This window comes from Maylandia zebra, linkage group LG6 (assembly GCF_041146795.1).
Source record: "Maylandia zebra isolate NMK-2024a linkage group LG6, Mzebra_GT3a, whole genome shotgun sequence".
Taxonomy (NCBI): Eukaryota; Metazoa; Chordata; class Actinopteri; order Cichliformes; family Cichlidae; genus Maylandia; species Maylandia zebra.
In genome coordinates, this window is record NC_135172.1 from 42642707 (window position 1) to 42656806 (window position 14100).

A 14100-nucleotide genomic window follows, 5' to 3' on the forward strand; every position below is an offset into this window, starting at 1 on the left:
GTGGGCTGTGACTTCCCTTAGAATTCCCATATAGTGTGTCACATATTGATTTGTGCCAATTTTCATTATCTTGATACAGGTCCAGACCTCGGTAAGAGCTAAAGCTATGGTTAGAAGGTCTGGTGGGGTTTAATGGACGATGGGAACATAAGCAAAGGTAAAATAAAAGTTCAATAAAATGTTTTGCAAGTTTCTTATGTTTGGTTTCTGTTTTATTTCCAATCATGTAGCAAACGGGCCATGTGACTTCCTGTTTTGATTGTCAGTGACAATGCAGAATTAAAATGAACTTCCCGTGTTAGGGGTAAATAAAAAAGAAGCCCTATGAACCAAAAATATTTTGCTTTTGGAATCTAATGGCACATTCATCACACTATTTCATCTGTCAAAGCATTTTACGAAGTTCATCAACGTGATTCTCAGGTTTTAGGGGTTCTGTTAAATATTTGGACTTCCAGCAGTTCTACTTTGGCTCACTGGCTTAGCTTTTTGGAGTTTGTTCAGCCACTGTTGCACATCTACATATGCAATAGAGGCATGCAGTAAAACCTGATTACATTTAAAGTGTTTTTCATTGCATCCATCTTTTTTATTACTGCAAACAATGTGCTCGAGCTGTTCTCTCTGTGCATTTTTCCTCACTGTAGCAGTGTGTTTATTCCATTAGTTGGACAGACTGTGAGAGCTGACACCGTGCCGTGACGGTTTGGTGACACTGACCGCGGTTGCAGGCCAGACACAAGGCCGACAACACTGCTGGTGCTTTTCCGACCTCGCTTTGTGCTTCTGCACTGGAGGTTGGTTGAGTCATCAGGCAAACAGTGTAATGCTCAGCGAACATCATTTTCTTTGCACCCTTGGGTTCACAAGAAATTCATCATCCAGAGAATGAATGCACTGATGTACAAAAATACATTTATTTGAAACAATTTCAAAATGACAGTTTCTTTACCGTAGAAATATCGAAATCAAGATGAAACAGAACATTACTGATGATGCATGCATTGTAGATTTTTGTGCACTGAAGAACATTACAATGCTTTTGCCTTCTGAAAAATCACAAATGCAAAGGATCTCTTTTATGGTTCAAGTATGGATTTGTCTGGTGCTTACGGTATAATGTGGCATTTAAGATATCAGATGAGACAGAAGTTTCCAGTGATCAAAGTCCTTTCTTTTACTAGTGGCACTTCCAATGTGCTGGTGCAGATAAAGCACCACATTTTGAAGCATTTGTTCTTTGCAAACTTTTATGGACAGCCAGTGTACTATGTTCATTGTACATTCTTCACAATTTCAAAGGGTCCAAGAGAGAGAAAAACAACAGAAAACAAAGACAATATCCATGTGTAGTTAAGGATGGAGAAACTTTTTGATTTCTTTTTCTGTCCCCCCTAATTCTGCTTTTCTAATAAGAATCAGAACAAAGTGCCACCATCAAAGCCTTTACCCAAACAAAATCTAGCCAAGCAAACAATCCTTTGCTTATGGCATGTGTTGAATACAACAAAGCTCTAGAACAATCTTTGTTCAATGTGTGTTCTGTCTGTATTAACAAGGCTTGGCTTGGCTGTTTGGTTTGAGATGAGAGCACTCTGTTGCAGGTAATGCATATGTGATGTGACAGCCTATATCTTTTTGCAGCCTTTCGCTTCTCCTGGAACTGCTGTTTGCTTGAGCTGAGCACTGCAGGAAACCTCTGCATGTGGCACCCTCCCCTGAGCTGTCCAGCTTTCTCTCATTATCAACAATGCTGGATACTGGGAGAGCAACGGGAGTCAAGTCGAGGCCACTTGGCTTTTGCAGGCCTGGAGAATGCAGAGCTGGGGGAAGTTGCATGCTGGGAGGACGGTGTTCACTCATTTCAAACTAGATGCAAAGCAGAGACTGGAGCGTTGGTTTGTGAATGGAGGCTAATGGCAGCCAGGGGAGCTCTGTTTGTACACTGTGGATTCATTAAATAAATGCATACTGTTCCAGGCACAGTTGAAGACAATGTTCTGGTTTTGTCACATTGTTAGAATAGCAGTAGTTGCACATTTTGAGTGGTGTAAAAATTGTGCCACAATGAGCACCAAAGATGCTGGTAACACACTCTGTAGAACATGGACTCATTAGCTTATCTAATCCTAATGAACAGCAAAAGCACTTTGTAGGCTTAAAGTTGGGTTTGATAGCATACATGGAAAAAAATATGTGAAGTTGAAGCTATGACAACTGAAAATAATGGGAGAACATGATATTGGAATCCAAAAACTGTGAGCTAATAAGTGATTTACCTTTTCACATTGTACACATTACTTGAAACCATCTTGGAGGCCCAGGTGTGTCCTGGACTGCATCGAGTTACTGTGATTAAAATGAATGTAGGACTCTTTCACTTCAATCGTGCTGCATCAGATTTGCAGTTCAGAACTTTCTTTTAACAAGTTCAATAACATCGATGCGACTCATTGCTATAAGGCTAATTTAATTTACAAGCAAATTTTCCAGTTCACCAGTCTTACTCTGGTCTGGTTATGTGCACAGACAGGTTTCCTGTATCTCAAAGTTCTCATGTCCAAAAAAGCCCAAACGTCTTCACTTTGGCCTTACAGTAGTGGAACTGTTACTGACTGAAGATGGACTTGGTTTTTGAGAATGAAATCTTAAAAAGTAGTTCAGGCTGAAGAGTCTAGGCAGAGAAAATTTCATTGACTTAATTAAACTACTTATTACCACCATATATGTTTTGTCATCATTAGTTGGCATCACCATGTTGATTATGCTGCTCTGGCAAGGTACAAAAAAACAAGACTTCACACAGCAGTCCTTTGAAGAGAATGAAGACACAATTTGAAATGTATAACACCATTCATTCCTAGTATTTTATCATAACCAGTCCTGATTTAAACCCATGTCAACCACTCGGTGGTGTTAGTGGATAAATCAAGGACTTGTCGTATGAAGTTACCCACTAGGCACCATAACTGTTTTAGAACAATACATCCTATTACTGTTGAATCTGGACCAATGAGGTGGATTGGCCAGATGAGCGGCCAGCACCACCATGACTGAAAAGAATTGCAGGACATTACAAATAATAATATTGGCATGAGCTCCATTGGAAACTGCCACAAACCAAAGAAGAAGCAGAAACCACAACCCAACTGTAAGCCTACTTAAAATAAACACCATGTTTTTCCCCAATGAGTTGAAATTGTGAATTTGATCACTGGTCACCACAATAGATACATTTTTTTCCAAAGTGATTCAACATTAGTATCGAAGCCAAATCTGAACAGTGAGAGCCACAGACTCACTTGCAAATAGAACCGGACTGTAATGGGACGTTTAAGGCCAATACTGCTACAGATGTTTGGTGATTCAAACATGGGATATACAGATTTCCCTGACATTTGTAGTTATTTACGAGCTCACACTCTGCCCGACTTTGCTCGGACCAGCTGGTTATTGCGTTTGTGGTTCCCAGCAGGGAACCTGCAGAGTGCCCTCTGGTGGACAAACGTCATAACAACAGCACGTCTGAAGGATGTTTCTCTTGTTTCGTAGCTTTTAAACTTCATTTATCGGCTGTTGTAAATGCCAATATCGATAGATCGATAAATAGCCAGCATTGGCCGACCAACAAATGAGTCGGGCTCTGGTTGCAAATGTTTGGTTCAGAGAGTTTAATGACAGTCTATTGTATATCTGTACTGAAAATGCAAATATCCTGAAAATGATCCTGTTGAGGATGATCCTTTTAACTTTATTTTCAGAGAACATGAGGGACATCTGCACTATGCCGATGCAGCTCTACCTGCATTAACAGATAAATCCTTTCTATCAGGTTCATTTCAGCCAACACTTGACTGAAGAAAATGAGAGCAAAACAGAATCAGCAGAATCAATTGGGGTCTTTTGACACATGATTAGAAAATAACTATTTACAACACCTGCTTATCTACAACACAGAAATTGTGTCCTCAGAAAGAACATGCACAAGTTAAGGACCTTAGCAAAGGAAATCGGTTTCTTTAAGTAATGTTTGACTTTTTAAACACACTTTCAGAAAAAAAGACCATCGTCAGATCTTCTGTTGCCGCCATGGTACTCAGACTACGAGCATGTAGAAAGTAATAATATATACATTTAACAGAACAGATGACAGTATTGTACATTTCAATAATATTCCCTGTTTGATTGAAGACTCCGACATTATAGTCTATATATAGGCAGAAATGATTTTCAAAGCAAACGCCTTAAGAAATGTACATAACTTTTGATAGATTTCCACGAAAGATATTTCACTTTGCAAATGAATGCTGCTATGTAGCTTATACATCCACAAAACTGAATATGTTTTGTCAGTAATTACAATGATCTCATTGAGTAAATTGACATTAACTGCATGGATGTTGTTGAATGAGACATCCATGCAAGTCTGTATAAATGAGGTCCCTTAGAAAACTATTAACATCAGTTGTGTTGAGAATTACAAAACAAAAAAAAACCCCGACACTGAAATACTTTGCTCTGTACATGAAGCGCTGCTCCACCAGTTTTACACACTAGTACAGTTTGGAATCTCCCTTGTGCTCTCGCAGGCATTTCCGACTCCCCCTGAGTATAAATAAAGGAAATGAAAGAGGGGAAAAAAAGCCAAGAACAAAGACAGTTAATTCAGAGCTTTAATGACTATAAAACAAATAGCTTCTTTGACATTGACTCCTTGTACTTAATTTCCATTCAAAGGCTCTGAAGCTATTAAGACGCGTTGGAATTTGAAATTGACCCATTATGAAAAATATGCCAGCTTTTGTTATGATATGTTTGGTCCAATTAATTGGAACATGCTCGGTGAGGAAGTTTAGAACCAAATATCGAAAGTCTGGACGTTTACCCCATTTGTGTTGGGCGATCGTGGCTCAAGAGTTAGGAGTTCGCCTTGTAATTGGAAGGTTGCCGGTTCGAGCCCCGGCTTGAACAGTCTCGGTTGTTGTGTTCTTGGGCAAGACACTTCACCTGTTGCCTACTGGTGGTGCCACTGGCTGTGGCATAGCTGCCATCACCAGTGTGTGAATGTGAATGGGTGGATGACTGGATGTGTGAAGTGCTTTGGGGTCCTTAGGGACTAGTAAAAGCGCTATACAAATACAGGCCATTTACGTGAGAAACACAAGAATAGCTGTTAATTTACTCTGGCATATAGCACAAATCAATCAGCAACTTCAAGGACGTCTGCAGAAATGTGCAAATAAAAAGCAGCGTTTATTCGTTGTGAAATACATTTCGTTAACCTCCTAAGACCCGAACTCTTCCATGGCATGCATTTTTAATTTCTCTTTGATATTTGGGCATATTGGGGCCTGATGAATGTAAAAACAAAGAATTACCAGATTTTTTTTAACCTTATTTTTGTTTTTAAGAAAACTAAGAGCCATATATGAGGATATTCATTTAAAATTTTGATAGAACAGTGGCAGTATAATGTCCTCGTAAGTGGATATCAGGTCCATGTAGAGCAAAATTGAGTATTTTGGTCTAAATAACCCAAAATGTGATGTCCACATATGTGGACGACAGGTCCTAGGAGGTTAAATATCCTTGTCCTGTGATGGCAGGCAGGGATGATTTGATACACTTTCTGTTGCACTAAATGCATGTAGTGCTGAGCACCTGCTCGAATTTGACCTCCTAAGACCCGAACTCTTTCATGAATGCATGCATTTTTAATTTCTCTTTGCTATTTGGGCTGATTGGGACCTGATGAATGTAAAAACAAAGAATTACATGATTTTCTTTTTTCTTTTTTACCTGAGTTTCGTTTCTGAGAGAAATGAGATCCACATAGGAGGACATCTGCTTTAAATTTCGATAAAACAGTGGCAGTATAATGTTCTTGTAAGTGGATATCAGGCCCATCGGCAGCCACATGGTACCTTTAATTTAAGAGAAAAACAACAATGTACCATTGTTGCTTCAAACGTGGAATCAGATGGTAGTAATTTGATTAGTGTTTCGTAAATATGTTGTTTAACTCTTATTCTTACACTTATTGTTGTTTTGTTACACTTTACTGTGCGTCCCCGTCCACTGACTCGAGGTGCTACATGAGTTATGGAGAAACTGAAAGTACTCTCGTGCAGGAATACAGATCACATGTAAAAAGAAAAAAAAAGTAACAATCAGACATTGACCTGGATAAAAATATTCTGCTGAAATGAAGCAGCACACTCACGGCCTCGCTGCTTGAGGGTTTCACTAATGTGTGAGTTTCCATTCTCGACAGCTCCTCTGAATTTCAACACACAGGTCAGAAGCAGTCAGCTCTCCAGAACTGTGAAAGTGCAGGAACTTAATCTGTCTTTTAAACTATCTCAGAGCCAAATCAATCCTGGGTCTGCAGCTGCCAGAAGTGGTACATTTCTACTGGTAACAATAGAAAATCCACTCTGTTATATACAGTCAGAGTGGGCAGCAATTAGCTTATCAAACCTATTGTTTTTTTTATCATGTAATGAAATATGAATGAATGAATGTCTCTTTTTAAATTGAAGTCAAACTGTGACTGAATGAGGAATGATTAGGCCACTCCCTCTGTGTTTGATGGAGTCCTGCAGCCACATGCTAAACATGTTGGTTTTATTATTTAGTCATTATTCCCAGTACTGTGGGTGTCACTGGAATCTTTCCTTACCCTCTAAAACCCTTTCACGGGCTTTGTCTACTCTAAGGATTTCCTCCTCTGTGAATAATTCAAAAATGGTAAAAAGGAGATTCATTTGCTGGATTTCTGTTTAAAAGACGATTCAGATTCAGTATGTAAATTATCCCCAGGAGGTGATTCTACGCACAGTTATCCTACACATTATCATGTTGACTTTTGCTATAAAGCCATCGACAAAAGAAAGTTTGTCCCTGAAATTCCATCTTTACATGCCCTGGCATGTTTTGGCATGTCTGAAACCTCGGTATAGGGAATATCCGAGTTTCCAAACAGTGGACAGTGCATGTTTTAAATGTCCTAAAATACAATGTAGCAGTGACACAGACCTTGCTGGACCACGACAAGGTCACTGAGATCCAGATTTCATTGTGCTCCATGTATTATATTTTTGAAAATGTCTTAATCATGACTTGATTCGTCGCAAAGACACATAGTGCTGATATTCACACAGATGAGATTATGCAGTATATAGTGCATCGCATACATTCATATGTATATGGATGCCTTCTATTTGTCTCTGGATATCTACATGCCTTTAAAGTGTGAGTTAGTTAAATCATCTATGTGGCCATTTCCTGTTCATGGATTTTCTCTTATTTCTACAGCAGGTGAATAGAGTAACCCACCAACACCATGACTACTACTTAAGGTGGCAGCAACGCGTCTAGAACCCAAAAAAATATTGAAGTGTATTTGCTTGAAACGCCTGTCCCTACTCTCAGCAGGTACTTACTTTTGACCCTGGCATCCAGCTCCTTCTCCATGAGTTCTTTGGATGTGGAGAACTCACTCAGAGTAATTTTCGGCGTGCTGTCGCCTTGGCCGACCGAGCCGATCATCTCTTGCTCTTTCTCCTGGTTAACCTCAGCATATATGTTGATCCAAGGTATTTTTCTGAGGATTTACAGAAAACAAGATCAACAAATGTTAGATAACCATCTCACGTGCAGGTGCGGTGTTTGTGCATGCACACAGTGGGGTTGTTGTGTTTCTAAGGCTATGTAACCGCAGTCCCAAGTTTACATTCATTAGTAAATTACAACCGAGAACACGACTTTATGAATAAATTATTTGATTTTGCAGCCTCATCTACATCAGCCTCTACACATCAAGCTGCTCTCACCGAGTTTGTCCTGATCTTTATTACTTGCTTCCTTGCAGGGTTTCTTTTTTCTCTCAGGCCAGTTAACTTCAGCAGGTGAGGCAAATAAAGGTCAGCATAACTATAACATGTGTAACTACAGAATTCATCAGATCAAAGGAGAAAACAACTCTGGTCCTAGTTTTGGTTAACCTTTAAATAATCAATATTTCGATGCTATATATTTTTGCTGGTTATTTCATTCCCTGTAGCTTTGAAGTTCACTGACAGCTGACATCTTCAAAGGTAGTTTTTTCTTATATAATATGAATCAATGGGCACACCTTTAATATAATTATAACTGGTTTGATTATCCAGTTTGTCTTTATTGACTCTTTTGCACAGAGTAAGCTTTGGGATGAATAAGTTTGAACCGTCTGTGCTAAATGTGAATTGCCTGCTCTGTTGTCTCACTGCTTCCAGCTGTGATGTTTTGGCAGGATCAACATTTTTTAGAAAAATGAAAATTATTTTTCTTTCGAGTTAAAAATGTGGGTTTTTAAGAAGTCTGACAGACTGTTGCACTGAGCTACTTTTTCAAAGATGATTCTGTTTCTTGGTGCTGACAAACTGTAAACTTGCCTTGACTGTAATTACACTCGAGTGCCTAATTTATAGACAAATTACAGTAACACTGGTTTCTTTTCTCATCTGCATTTATACCGCCTAATATAGATCTTTATTTAGACATTATCCAATTTATTTGCAATTACTATACATTTGGGTTATTAATTGCTCTGTTTTGTCAACTGTAAGATTTCTTGAAAAATGCATCCTCTTTAGACTAATGGGAAAAACTTCATATCCATAATTAATGACAGCTTTTCCATTTCCCTCAGACTTTTCAAAAGAATAATTTTGAGTATGAATAATTTATTCAGCAAATAAGATCCAAGGCAGAGAAGCTGCATATTAAACCATTTACTGCTCGTTTTCCCTGAATTTTGTGACTGATTGCTGCACACGCCTCATGCACTGGAATCTCACAAGTATGAGTGACAACTCCAGAGTGATCTATCAATTGAAAATACCAAATATGACTATAATAGATTGGTCTAGACAGGGCTCATCTGCTATCATCAATAATGAAGAACAGAGTAATAGTTATATAGTGGGGCCCTACAGCAGGTGGAAGAAATCAGAAAGATTTGCACCTCTTGAATTTGTAGATGAGAAACACCGCGAGGCCAAGAAACACAACTGACAGGAGCATAAGCATCGCTGAGCTGCTGTGTCTGGGGCTCGAGTCCACTAAAGGTGCTGTGGGAGCAGGAAGGTGCACAGAGATGACATTAGACAGTCAAAATAAAAACAACATAATGTTAATCAACAGTTGACAAATGAGACAGAATAGAAATAAAAATAGAAATTTGATTCATTAAAACCAACAACAGACAAAAGTACAGTTAGATTTATATTACAAGTCAACCAGATGTGGCTAAATGCTAATGCTAAAACAAGAACAAATGTTTGTATGAATGCATAAATGATCTCAGTTTATCAACATCTTGAGCAGTTTCATCATAAAGACGCCAGATTTGAAAAAGTAAAGAACTTCTGAGGTTTCAAAGTTTGAAAGTTCAGCTCAGTCAAAAGCGTTTTCCTCATTTCCTGTATTAGCAATATTTTTTTTTTTATTAAACTCTAAGTGTAAGATCTTTAAATAATTGGAACTGGCAGTCAACATATCAGCAAGAATTCACTTTTTTTAAACGATTTTTCCTCCATGGAGGAACAGCTAAAAAGAATACAGTACACATGAGCTCTGGCTAACGATGGCTAACTAAATCTCTGACCTGGGAGGTTACGTCAGAGGTGTTGAAAGTGGAGTTATTCATTTTATTTGCTGTTATATGTTGTTATTGCTGCTATTTTCCCCATCACAACTACATATTATCTTAATAAGACAGGAAGAAGAAGTGCTTCGTTTTCTTCAGACCCTAGAATTTTATACTCAGAAGTTATAGTTAAGTTTGTGCTGTTCTTATGGCTGCACCTTCAAATTTCTCATCCAAGTCCATAACTGACAAACACTTGATGGAACCGGTACAGTTTCATGCTGATCGGAGCTCTAATGTGTGTTTACCTACAAAGGCCCCACAAACTGAGGTGACTGCACATCCAGCTGAGTTAAAAATATTTCAACTGTTGTAGAAAAAAAAGTATTTTACTTTGTGCCATAAAGAGTAGCGGCTGAGATTCTCCCTGAGACTGACTTGTCCTGATGTCAGGGACAATCAGGAGTGGACGGCAAACTTATCATGGCAGTCCGTGGGCAGCTCAAGCTGTAAAAGCCCACTTTGACATACAGAGGCAGAAACAATATAGGTGGATCGAATTCCAGGAGATACTGCTCACTCATTGCCCGATGACCAGTGAGGATATCCTGGGTTATTCTCCAATTATAATTGACTGTAATTAATAGACAATTATGCGTACGAGTATTAATAGCTATAATTAATAAAATGGATTCCACGTTGTACTTATTGTGACTTTAATCAAGGAACTGGTCTTTATAGAAATGTGCATCCTCACTTCTATGCAACTGGAAGCCTTTTAAAGCCTGCAGGTTTCACTCACTCCTGAAATGGATGGAAGTCATAAAGTAGGAAAGATCACAGGACCTCCGGGGAATGTATTATAATGTGTGTATATCTTCCTGAGAACCGAGGAAGAAAATAATCTTCCCATTGAACCTGCTTCTTCCTGTTGCTAACACCCAGACACATGAGATACCAATGGAAAGTCCAGGATTTCCTCTATTCAGTGCATCAGGACTTAGTCAAAAGATATAGAGCAAAAACAAATGTCCATTTCAGAGGACATAAATGAATGGGCTGGTTCTCAGGAGGATATAATGCTAGATTCTAGCTATTGGTTGGCTGTTACAGCGAGATTTTCTGGGTTTCCAAAAATACTACAGTGACTTCATTCTGCATGAGAAACAATGCAAAGTTTTGTCAGAATGGAAAAAATGAACGAGACTCACTTCTGACAACAGATACACCTGAAATAGCTCCTGGCACTGTGGTAGCACCTACAGGTAGAGTACCTTGAAAAAGTATGTGCAACAAAGAAAACAGGCACCTCTTCAAAAGCAAAGAGTAGTCACATCCATTATTGATTTATCTTTTTCTCTGCTTCTAGTTTGAATGAAGCGAACCTTTAAAAATCCTGCAGGTCACCGGGGTTAGGGCTGGGCTACATATCAGACCTGGAAGATGTTACCTTACAATAACACATTTTTCCACAACATCATTTCTGATAGAAACCTTTGCGTCAGATGTTCCAAATATGTGTAAATTCTATAAAAAGGACAGATGCTCTGCGTGTTGCCTGTGACCTGTTAGATGTTAAAGGGTCAAAAACGTATTTTCTTTATACTTGTACCCCGTACACTGTAGTATACTGTATATCCAGAACAATAATGACTCCCCAGATTATATTTTTATCTTTAAGATATGAAACACTGTAAGGTGTTGTAGCGTGAAATTACACTTTCTGCTGATGGGCAAAACAAACTGACAGTAGCAGGAAATCCAAAGATTTCAGGTGAATGTAAAACAGTTAAATGCGCCAACATTCATTCAAAAAAGTACCGAACCAAACAAGTGTTCAGTGTGATTAATGTCACGGTTTCGCTCATAAGGCACAAACCCTAAATTTCTCCCATTATTTTGAAGAGTGCATTAATGTCTGTCGCTGAAGAAAAAGCCCGATGCTTTTCTGTGACGGGTTTAGCGCTACGTGAGCCCTCAGCTAAGAGATGGAGGCGCGCGTGCCGATGACCTTTCTCAAGCAGCTTGAAGGCTTTTTAGACCTTTTCTTGGGAGGTGAAATATAAAGAGGGATCCAGCTGGGTACACCTTCAATGTCATTAGAGTGCAGCACACCACAAAACGTCACAGAGCACTACATGCCAGGCTGTTAATACCCATCGCTTTGAGCTGCAGACAACTCATGGCTGTGTGCCTCCAGAGACTGTGCACCTAATGAAACCAGCCAAGCAGTGAATATAAGGTAAGACCTGTCCAGCAGCGGGACACAGGAGCTGCTGAGCAGTACCGAGCTCCAAACCAATAAAAAAGTAGAGGTTTCCAGTCTAGCCATGTTATTTACAATTACTGTGTCTCCGTGAATCAGCGCTGATTTGACACGAGAGCATTTGAGGGTCTCTAATGTCAATCAGCCTTCCCGCAAAACACTGCTGATGACTTCTTGAATGATTCCAAAGTCTGCCCTGAAATTGTACAGTGTTCTTTCTCAAGGACTAAATAATCAACATAATTATACTCAGTGTAACACTCATTTTGTGGTTGGATGGCTGTAAAAGAAATAGAACAGATGTTCAGCTTTTGATGGCAGGCATAAAAGATCCCTCTTCTCAAGGAGCTCCACTTAAAACCGAACCCCTCCTATCCTCGTCTGTGTTCTTTCGCCTGGGATAGACGAGGTCTGACAGGAATTTTAATTGGTGGACCAAAGAAAAATTCTTGTTGTCAAAACATAGTTATTACACTTCTGTTTCTCTGCACATGAAAATGAAAAATGGAACATGCAGGCCATAATTACATTACCCCCAGAAGTTAATATTATAGATGATGACTTGATGGCAAAATTAAAAGCAATGACAGCAAATGTTTCTTACCCAGTGTTAACTGTGTGTTGTAAACGATCACCCTCACACCGGGCTTCAGCTCGAACTCCACCAGGTTTTGGTTCAGTGCACTTACAATTGTGTCAGAAGCCTGTTAAAGTACACAACAAGTCACCGTTTTGTAGGCACAATAATCAAGTTGGAGGAATTTGAACTCCTCGTGAATTTCACTTAGAGACACCCATACCCGCTCCAGAGCTTCCTCACTCTTTTTCTTGCCCTCTGATTGGTTCTTATAAGGCAACAGGAAGAGCTCAGCAGCTGTTGGCACTCCGGGGAACACCGCTACCAGGAGCTGCTCCTCTGGGAATTCGGCCACCTGTCACAAGATAGAAATGTTTTTATTTGCCATCACTGTGTGATACTGTGAAAATAACAAAAGCTTTACGGCATCATAAGGCTTAAAGTCATTGACGGGACTTCAAACGCAGTAGTTTTGTTAAAGCTTCCGGAGTCTCGGGGATACACACAAAGTGTCCTCTGCTGTATCTAAGAGAGCCGCAGCATTAGATGCAATCCTGAAAGCATGAAACAGTGTCGTAAATCACAAGACTGTCAACGAGGAGCTTTTAACTGCTGGGTTAGTGTTACGGTTAGTTTCACTCACTATTCACAATATTCACCGTTCACTTTGAAACAGTGCATACAAATGTCGTGCTGGGGGATTTTGACCAAGTGGCCATATGAGACGAGCCAGAAGCGAAACAGGTTAAAGATCGCAGTGAATATTTGGGTGGAGTATGTTTAAAAGCCATTATGAAGCAGCTTTGAGAAGTGACTAAGATTTACATGAGAATAGATGAACATAAACTGTTTTCACATGAAAATGTTGGACACTTTGGGAGAAACTGGTTCAAAATGCAGGCTGTCTGTCATTTTGAGAGACAGGGTTACAGAAAATTCATATATAATTAACAATATACAGAATATTCTATGCATGAAGAGAAAAGATAGCCAGAGGCACCAACTGTGTCATCACTTTGTATGCAAACTCCATCATAACAGTGCAGTCCCAGTTAAGGCGCTGCAGCTGTGGAGCCTCAACAGGGAAATGTGAACTCAGCAGATGTGAACTGGGATCTTTCTTAAGTGTTCTCCTGCTGGATGAACCCTTTGTTCTGCTCTACACCCTCTACCACCCTCACAGTTTTAATCTGCCACAATGTTTGGAAGCCTTTAGAGTTTTCCATCATTTCCCATCAAGTAACAAAGTCTGTCACCAGTGAAAAATTCAGCTCAAGCTTTGGTTGTAACGTTGTCCGAAGTTGTTGAGTATGCAATAGGAGTTAGTCTTTGTCACGTGTATTCGCACTGATGTAACTACTCAGTTTAGGCAGAGGATGCAGAGCACGCTGACTCACTGTGAATTCACTAACCTGGCGAAATTGGCACAATTAACCGTCAGACAGTATTGGAGATCATGAAGACCATTACATTTCAGATTTAACTGTGTTGAATATTTGTCCTCACTGGGTAATGTCTAATGTCACGACTGCAGTGTGAAAATGGCTATAGACTCAAGAAGATGTGTCTTGGGTTGAAGGTGAGACAATGCTAGCTTCATTTGGTGTGTGATTGCTGCATTCGCTC

At 39.5% G+C, this 14100-nt stretch overlaps 1 protein-coding gene across 1 annotated transcript in view; it reads right to left on the reverse strand.

The window, feature by feature from the left end:
• Positions 1 to 911: 911 nt before the first annotated feature.
• sorcs3a (sortilin related VPS10 domain containing receptor 3a) overlaps positions 912 to 14100 on the reverse strand; it is a 240240-nt gene continuing 227051 nt past the window's right edge. The window contains exons 23-27 of the mRNA XM_014411902.3: positions 12698 to 12829; positions 12502 to 12601; positions 9008 to 9113; positions 7446 to 7606; positions 912 to 4605 (exon numbers count right to left, since the gene is read on the reverse strand). Coding sequence (XP_014267388.1) covers positions 4547 to 4605; positions 7446 to 7606; positions 9008 to 9113; positions 12502 to 12601; positions 12698 to 12829 — 558 coding nt within the window. The 3' untranslated portion in view covers positions 912 to 4546. The remainder of the gene's footprint in view (positions 4606 to 7445; positions 7607 to 9007; positions 9114 to 12501; positions 12602 to 12697; positions 12830 to 14100) is intronic.